General features: G+C 36.6%; 1 protein-coding gene across 2 annotated transcripts; it reads right to left on the bottom strand.

The window, feature by feature from the left end:
* Positions 1-3,184: 3,184 nt before the first annotated feature.
* On the bottom strand, positions 3,185-7,432 carry snrnp48 (small nuclear ribonucleoprotein 48 (U11/U12)). Of its 2 annotated transcripts, XM_016232704.1 has the most exons (9): positions 7,196-7,432; positions 6,422-6,529; positions 6,232-6,292; positions 6,024-6,104; positions 5,278-5,460; positions 4,154-4,272; positions 3,863-3,963; positions 3,628-3,765; positions 3,191-3,340 (listed from the first exon to the last, which is right to left on the bottom strand). In XM_016232704.1, exons 1-9 carry the CDS (start codon positions 7,343-7,345, stop codon positions 3,277-3,279), a joined length of 1,005 nt encoding a protein of 334 aa, XP_016088190.1. In that variant the 5' UTR covers positions 7,346-7,432; the 3' UTR covers positions 3,191-3,276. The 2 variants fall into 2 exon arrangements, with proteins under 2 accessions (XP_016088191.1, XP_016088190.1); XM_016232705.1 differs by lacking the exon at positions 6,024-6,104 and having other exon boundaries at positions 3,185-3,340.
* Between the last annotated feature and the right edge of the window lie 1,454 nt (positions 7,433-8,886).

The following is an 8,886-nucleotide window of genomic DNA, read 5'->3' as shown; positions in this document are numbered from 1 at the left end:
GGTTTCGATTCCCAGGGAACACACATAGGCTACTGGTAAAAAAATGTATAGCCTGAAAGCACTGTAAGTCGCTTTGGATAAAAGTGTCTGCTAAATGCATAAACTATTATTATCATTATTAAATTATTAATTAATTAAATTAAAAGTATTAATTAAATTATAATAAGAAATATGTCGTTTCAACACCGAATAAGCATATTAAAATTATTTCTAAAGAATCATGTAGCACATGACACTGAAGACTGGAGTAAGGGTTAATTAAAATTAAGCTTTGGTATTGCAGGAATAAATTTTTAAAACACAATAAAGTAGCAGTTATATAAATTGTAATCATATTTCACAATATCAGATAAATGACCAGATAAATGCAGCCTTGGTGAACATTATAAACACTTCTTTCAAATATTACCAACCTCAAACTTTTGAATGTACTGTACATACAATTCACATGACCTCAAATTTGCTCTTTTAAAAATGTATTTGTTACACGGCAGGACTGTTTTAAGTGAACTGCAAAAAAATAAAATAAATAAAGACCAAGGGAACACAGAGAACTCCATACAGCTTGTATATCTATCAGTCACATTTCTTTTAATTCTCCTCAACCTTGCAGTCTGAGGGGTGGAGCTAATGGCGCATACAACCACAGCATTGGGTTCCTCACCAACCCACAGGTCCTCTGGGACACTGAGGTGCAGCATGAGCAATACACACGATTCCATCTTCTCCGCCAGCTTCAGATCTGGAACTGGCCTTTAGAGGCTCTTGTAAATTATAATTGTACTAAAATCTGGCTAGTTTAATTTGAGATTTTTTACAAGTGCTTAATAATTACATAAACACAAATAAAAATTGTGTTTATGTAACATGACTTATAAGGGCCAAGTAACCAAAATAAAAGGGTCGTTGACAGCACACATTAAGTAATATAAAACAAACTATAAATTCTGTGAAAGGCTCATAAAAACAGGTCAAATTATTTCTGTAGCTGGTAATATCTTTACTATGCACTTGGTACTATTTGACAGTCTTACATAAAAATAAGCACACCATGCCTAAAAGTAAGATTATAACAAGCATTTGAAATAGTTGAAAACATAAATTAAATGAATTTGTAATAAGACCATTCTTGAAAGCAACCCACACAAATCTGATTTACATTAAACACTTTACATGACTGTTCACTGCACATGACCAAAGCAAACCATCTGAGCAACTGCATGAACATAAATAAAGCTGAGTTGATTCCTGCTTTGCATATATAAAACATATAATTCCCTTCTGAATTCCCCTTGAATTCTAGTTACCCATCCTGCATCTTACCTTCACCCTGGAGGCTCCCATGGCCAGCAGCCTCCCGCTCAAGTTTCCAGGTGCTGTATGGACACGGAGCTCTGAGCCCTCGGATAAGCGCAGGCAGCACTCTTTCAATGAGGGGCTGCAGTGGTCCTCAAAGCATTCTCCCTGCTTGCATGCAATGCTGGTCCCCCTGTGCTGAGACAGATGAACATACCTCCTGGTCCCTCACCAGAATCTCCCAGGCTCCCACTTCTCCTCAGCTGGGTGATAAATATCTGAGGCTTCACCAAACAAACACACTTTGTGTACTCTTTGTCCACTGGACAGAGAGTAGTGAAGAATAAAGGCACTGTAAAAAGAATATTCTTATCAGATATGGTCACTATTCTTTACTCCAATGATATTTTTATAAAAAAAAAAAGTTTAATTATAATTTATTACATTCAACTTTTTTCTGTAATATACATTATAATCCGTGAAGGCTAAAGAAAACCTGAAATGCAAGCTATGCCTTTGTGATGACCTTTTGACCTCCTTGGAAAAATGTGCCATTGATGTAACAGATTTCTCAAAATCCATTTTAGTTAGTTCTCTCTCTTAGCAACAGAAAGTAGGGATGGACATATCCAGTGAACTCCTAAAGGTTGCATAAAAAAACAGGTTAAAACAGCAAGAAAAAAATCATGTGCAATAACTTAGTCAACATGTACATCTCTCTGTATTATACAGATACCTTGAACTAGTATGACATACAGTTCCAAAATATAATGTCAGTAAGACTTTTTTTTAGCATATTAGAATGATTTCTGAAGGATCATGTGACACTGAAGACTGGAATAATGGCTGCTGAAAACTCAGCTTTGTTATCACAGGAATAAATTACATTTTTAAAAACATATATTAAAATAGTCAAAAGTTTTTTAAATTGTAATAATATTTAGCAATACTGCTGTTTTTACTGTATTTTGAACAAATAAATGCAGCCTTGGTGATCTTAAAGGCAGGGTACGTGATTTTTCAAAAACACTTTAGAAAACTGATTCGGGCCGAATCGCAAAACAAACTTGTTTATATATATATATATATATAGCCGAGCCGAGCGACAGAAAGATAGAGAAGGCAGATAAAAAACAAAAGAGGAAAACGTCTGTGGAACGATAAGGCAAGAACTAGGACCCGTGTAAATATCGGATCAGCTTTCCAGCGCTGGAGAGAACTCAAGGAGCAGAGGCCTGCGATTGGACGCCGAGGTTGCTTTGTTTCTTCTCAATAGGCGAGTAACACCGTGTCTACAACAGCTAAAGTCTGCCTACACTGGACGCGATCAAACGACCGTTGAAAACCATTTGAAATTTGTCAGCACGTCATAAATAGAACCCGGCAGTTTTCTGTCTGGGATTTATTGCGCCGCGCCGCTCACGTCCGTAGACACAGTGTAACATTGGTTTTGCATTGTACGAAATTTTACCGTACATTTCTGCCATATGTACATTAACTGACAGTCACCACTGATAAGCTACTACTAAATATTGTAGAAACTTAATTTGCTGTAAAGTTGCTTTGCAATTTGTATCGTGAAAAGCGCTGTACAAATAAACTTGACTTGACTTTGTTTCACAGAACTAATCGTTGCCTGGGTTGCGTCCGTATATGTGGGGTGGAGCTATCAAAATAGGGGCAAGACCCTTTTGGGGTAGGGGCGTGTTTGTTTTGGTGATTTCAAATATCAACATTGGTTACCAGAAATCACTTACTCTGCCTTTAAGAGACTCCTTTCAAAATCTTTTTAAAAATCTTACCAATCCCAAACCTTTGAATGGTGATGTTCATAAAACTATCAGGGCATGTATGTTAAATAATGCAAGAAAAGCACATAATCAAATATTTGTAACATTTGAGTCAAATTTTATTGTAGCATACCATCCACACACACAAAAACAAAACCTAAAAACACAAGAAACAAATTCAGAATAGACATCAAGACTTATTTTTCTTCTTCTTTTTCTTATGATGTCTCTCCACATCTGGAGAGTGTGAATCCCTGAGGACAAAATAAAAGGAGAAAACCATATAGACAGCCCATCACAGATGGTCGTAAAATTATATAACCACAAAGTATCAATATTATCTTGCCAATAATATGAGCGTACTAAGATATTTGAGGTTAAAATTGCGAAACGACACTATCATGTGTTAGTAACAACAATATAAAAGTTTGTTCACGCTAACTCGAACCTAACTCAAATAAGTTTCTGATGAAAATATACAAAATATTTCTGAAATATTTCTTACTAAGGTCTTGTTAAGATCAGTGTTGCATGGCCTTACCTCTTACACTTATTTTTCCTCGCTCGACTGCGACTTCGACTGTGTTTGCGGTGCCGTTTGTGCCCATGCTCGTCTCGGGAGCTGACACGAGACTCACGTGACTCAACAGATGCGGAGCGGCCTTTCTCAGATGCCCCTCTGCAACCAAAAACCAAGATAAAATCAATATTTGTCACTCTGTGCTGCTTCTGTCAAGGAGAAAAGAGATTTACTGCACTGAAATTAGACATGTGACCTGTGGCATGACTGCTGTGATGCTTTGAACTCATCATCCTTCACTTCCTGCCAAATCCTGCCTAGTTCTCCAGAGTGGATGTCAATCACCTCCCGAATTACCTGGAAAAGGTAGGAAAATGAATAAAATTATGCAGAATATTCTCTTTGGCTCTTAAGCCATCCACAGTATGGAGACCATTTAAATACAATACGCAGTAGTAAACCAACAGTGAGAACAAATGTAGTGACATGAGACATAAATAGTGTTTTGTGGGTGGTTAAGTGGATAAGATTAACACAATTCACAGACCTCAGTGTAAGACTTCTTGGTGATGTGAACATTTTTCGCTCTGTAAGACTGCCGGCGCCTCCTGTAGTCCCTCATCTCAGCCAAGACCTCCAGATGAGACTTTGGCCCGCTCTGTTCCTCTTATTGAGAATGCATTTCAAACAAAACATCATTCTTTACTTATATCAATCAGGTACAATCAATTAATTGGTACTCAGTATAGTAAGATTATATTTACTTTTACTTTACTTTTAGTCATTTAGCAGACGCTTTTATCCAAAGCGACTTACAAATAAGAAAAAGTAATTAAAACTAAAAGCTAAAACTCTATAAATACTATATATATATACACACACATTTAAGAAAATAAAATAAATTAAATAAAAATGACAAATGCATACAACAACATTTCAAAATTATATGTATGTGAGGTCAAAAAATGTATAGATGGATGGACGTTTGATTACGTCTTTAATTGATTTTCCGTACATTTCTGCCATATGTACATTAACCGACAGTCACTACTGATAAGCTACTACTAAATATATTGTAGAAACTTAATTTTCTGTAAAGTTGCTTCGCAATGGTTTGTATTGTGAAAAGCGCTAAACAAATAAACTTGAATTGAATTGAACTAGGTACCGAAGCCCGTGAAAGTGGAGGCATTCATGAGATGTCCTCCAATTTTGGAGCAACTTAGTTTATATGCAAATTAGCTGTTGCTGGGCCTTGTGATGCAGCTCCACCTCAGGGCTCAGTGGGCCCCATGGTGCAGCTCTGCCTCAGGAATGAATGGGTCTTGTGAAGCTCCACATCTGGTTTCAGTGAGCCACAGCAAAGTATTTAAAATGTTTCCCAGTCCCAAGATTACTCTGTTATAAGATCTTTACAGATAGTATGTATTTGCTGAACATGCTAAGGTAAGTGCCATAATTGGATTGAGAATGTATTTAAATGAAATGCTTACACTTGAAGCATTTAAAATAAATAAATCAAAATCACATTGCATCCCTCTGGCAAAAAAAAAGGGCCTTGAAAATCAAGCACAGAAACAAATAGTTGATCAAGACTAAAACAATCCAAGGACTAAAACACACACACATAAGTGAGGGCTAATGTAGGTCTTGTGAGTGCAATTCAAGTACCTTTTTTAAGCTTTGCAACAAGATCTACATAAAGATCCTCATTGTTGGATTCTTTCTTTGCACTCTGCTGACTGGCTTCTTGTATCACATGATCATAGATGGCCAATCGGTCTGCCACAGTGAGTTCACATAATGCCCGCTTATGATTCTGAGGTATGTCAGGGAGATCTGTAGATGTGTCACCTGCAAAATGAAAAGATTTGACACAAAATCACAATTATTAGTAAAAATAGTTGGAATAAAACACATTGGAACTAAAAATTCATTATCAAAGTGTTTATTCGAAAAATGTGTTTCCAAATATTGACCAGTCTGCAAAAAGTAAATGCAGTGCAGAACCGGTGAGAGAGACAAAACAGTCCCAACACATAATGGGACAACTTGACCTTGAGGTTTCTGGATTTTTTTTCGTTGGATATTTTTCTTATGTCCATTATGAATGTGTGCAACTAATGTGCAGGTTAAAATCTTTTATGAAATAATATTAAGGACAAAGCCTTAAAAAGGATATTGAGCCAAAGGATACAACAATTATGAGTGGAAATTTGTCTAGACCAGACTTCCTTTAATACTCACCCTTGTTACTGGAAAAAAACAAAGAACACATATAAATGTTGAAAACATTTGGAACAATTAAATAAAGACATGGATATCATTAATACACATTCTGGCACACATGTTCCTGCTATCCTGATAAATGCTGAAATGACCCAATCACTGTCTAAAAAGAGGATCTTAAAACTTACTATGTGTGTGAAGTCCTGTAGATCTCATGTGAGGGGCATTTTCCCGGGTCTGCAGAATCACTTGATGAAATGTATCTTTGTCTGTAAGCGATATAAGTTTCTATCACACAACTGCACACAGGATTGCAAAGCTTTTTGAAAGTTTCAAAATTAGGATCACACCAACCTTACTACAATGAAAAGTGTTTCACCAAGTCAAAAAACTCACCCATGGTAATGGAAGGAATGTTAGCTTTCTCATAGTACACTGAAGGATCATACATTTCAGCCTGGAATAAATGGCAGGGGGAAAAAAACTACTTTGAAATCTCATGTTCATATCGTCTGATATGATATCAGGATCAAGTAAATCACAAGACCTTTTGCTGTCACTGGCATTTATGTGGATCCTCATTTACCTGTTCCTCTTTGGAGTATCCCAGCTTACTGAGCTCACAGGAGGCTTTGTGTTTCTCCATCTTGTCCCTCGGTACTGTGTGGTTTGGATCGTATGGACACACTTCCATCTGTCAAACCAGAATATAATACAGGGATTTCAAACTTTAAAAAGCATAAGAGAGGTAAAGCAGGCACCAACTATCTTAGGGATTTAGACTATACCTTTTAATCTATATGAAATATTTAGATTTAAAGACAGGTGGTTTTACGTGTAGCTAGTGAATATGGTAATTTTGATAAAACAAAAAGAAAAACAAACGAAATTCCAGCGATCACCACATTCAGTGATCTAATCGGTGTACAATTATACTGTATCATAAACCACTGTAATATATACAGTGGGGCAAAAAAGTATTTAGTCAGCCGCCAATTGTGCAAGTTCTCCCACTTAAAAAGATGAGAGAGGCCTGTAATTTTCATCATAGGTATACCTCAACTATGAGAGACAAAATGAGAAAAAAAAAAATCCAGAAAATCACATTGTAGGATTTTTAAAGAATTAATTGGTAAATTCCTCGGTAAAATAAGTATTTGGTCACCTACAAACAAGCAAGATTTCTGGCTCTCACAGACCTGTAACTTCGTATATATATATATATAAACAAAAAATATCTAAGACTACTATGAAGGAGACGTCATATTAGTGCATTAGATATTTACAGTAATTAATTCACTGCTAAATAAGCCATTCTCAACTAGTTTTATTTGTGTGGCGGTTGTTTCTCTAACGTTACCTGAACTGCATGTAAATCTGATTCCTGACTCCATCCTAGCCCCTCAAACAAACCCTTCAGTTCAGCTTGACAACTCTCTGTGAAATCCGTGAGCTCCTGCAAACGCTGCATGCGCTCCTGGAGACCCAACGAGAAAGATGTTTCACACATTTTACATTCGGACTGCTCGAAAACAAGCTTCTTGTTTCGCGATTGTTGTCTTCGTGCGTGTTCGTTGACGCTTCAAAATGACGTAAGCACGACGTAGCCTCGAGCTGTGGTTGCCACAACCGTGAAAACCACACGTTTAAAAAACAATTGTTAGAAAACATTCACTACTTCAATAGGATTGACTGGTGGATAGAAAAACAATTATTTTCCTAAACAAAGTGCTTAAATAAAATCCTATAAAATACATAACACCTTGTGTCGTACAGTTTTTAATCGCGTACTGACAATAATTTGTTATAAGTGGTCAATTTTCAAAAGTACAAACTGATGAATATTTTTAGATATTGATACTTTGCAAACACACAAAATAATCAGTGAAAAAAAAACTCCAGTCATACCAAATTATTAGTTGATTAATTATTTGATTAATTGTTATGTATTCAAATAGCTGAAATCTTCATTTAAGTGTAATGAAATATAACCTACTTTTGTTATGATGAAAAAGGTAGGCTACTTTGTGATTCCGCATTTGCTTGTGAAAACAGTTTTAAGGTGAATGAAAAACCTAACTTTTAAATAGAGTGCAGAATGAATCCTTTGACTCATAAAGCAGTTTATTTCTTGATTGTAAGAGTATATCTGCCATTATTTCTCACCTGAAAATAGAAAAGCGTTCTTGTTGTGTGTTTGTGTGCTTCTAATTGAATCCCTATACAGTCAACACTAGTAAACTGTCATCTTGGAGTTTACCATCAGATGGCAGCACATCTTCGTTTAGTGAGCAAACACGCTCCACATGGTTTTATAGTAGTTTATTGATGGAGACAGATCAATTATCAAGACTATCAGGTTGCCTAAGTTGTGTCCAAAATAACTCTCAGTGAAGTCTTTTGGTTTAACAACATGACTCATTTTATAAAGCAAGCACAAAGCGTGGTATCAACACATTCTCAGTTCTCAGAATATGTGACAGCAGTGACGGCACTGATGCTTCCTCAATTTCAACATAATTATGCCAAACCCCCCCCCCCCCCCCCCCCATCTGTAGATGGGTTTTTCTGTTTCCATATTCAAATAAACAGTGTGGGTGTTCTGCCCTGATGCCATACTAACGTAATGACGATAGTAGTATAACTTTGCATCTCCCACGCAGAAACAAGTTAGCATTGATGTCTGCTGGCTGAGTGCTAACACATGGAGAGTAGCCTTAGTTCTGGCAGGTCACGTTAGTCAAGCTCGCATCAGCTGACACTCAGCTGATCCACGTCTACCTATAGGAATACGACGCCAATCATAATTCCCTTTATAAGGTCCTTTCAGTCATTATTCAGCAGCTATCGCTTTGCTCAGGAGCTAATCACCCACCTCCATCCCCAACTCCTCCTCTCGTCCAGTCAGGACTTGGCATTGGATATTTCTTCTTGAGTCAGACCGAATTATGTTGATATATAAAATAATCACTTAGAAAATTGATGATATCTGCTACATTAATCATTAATGCAGGTTCTGTTCAGTTTACCGGGGGTTATTTATGCTCTCCC

Source organism: Sinocyclocheilus grahami, unplaced genomic scaffold, assembly GCF_001515645.1.
Source record: "Sinocyclocheilus grahami isolate Dianchi unplaced genomic scaffold, SAMN03320097.WGS_v1.1 scaffold417.1, whole genome shotgun sequence".
Lineage (NCBI taxonomy): Eukaryota > Metazoa > Chordata > Actinopteri > Cypriniformes > Cyprinidae > Sinocyclocheilus > Sinocyclocheilus grahami.
Note: the sequence above shows the minus strand (reverse complement) of the source record. Positions and strands in the feature narration are given on the sequence as shown.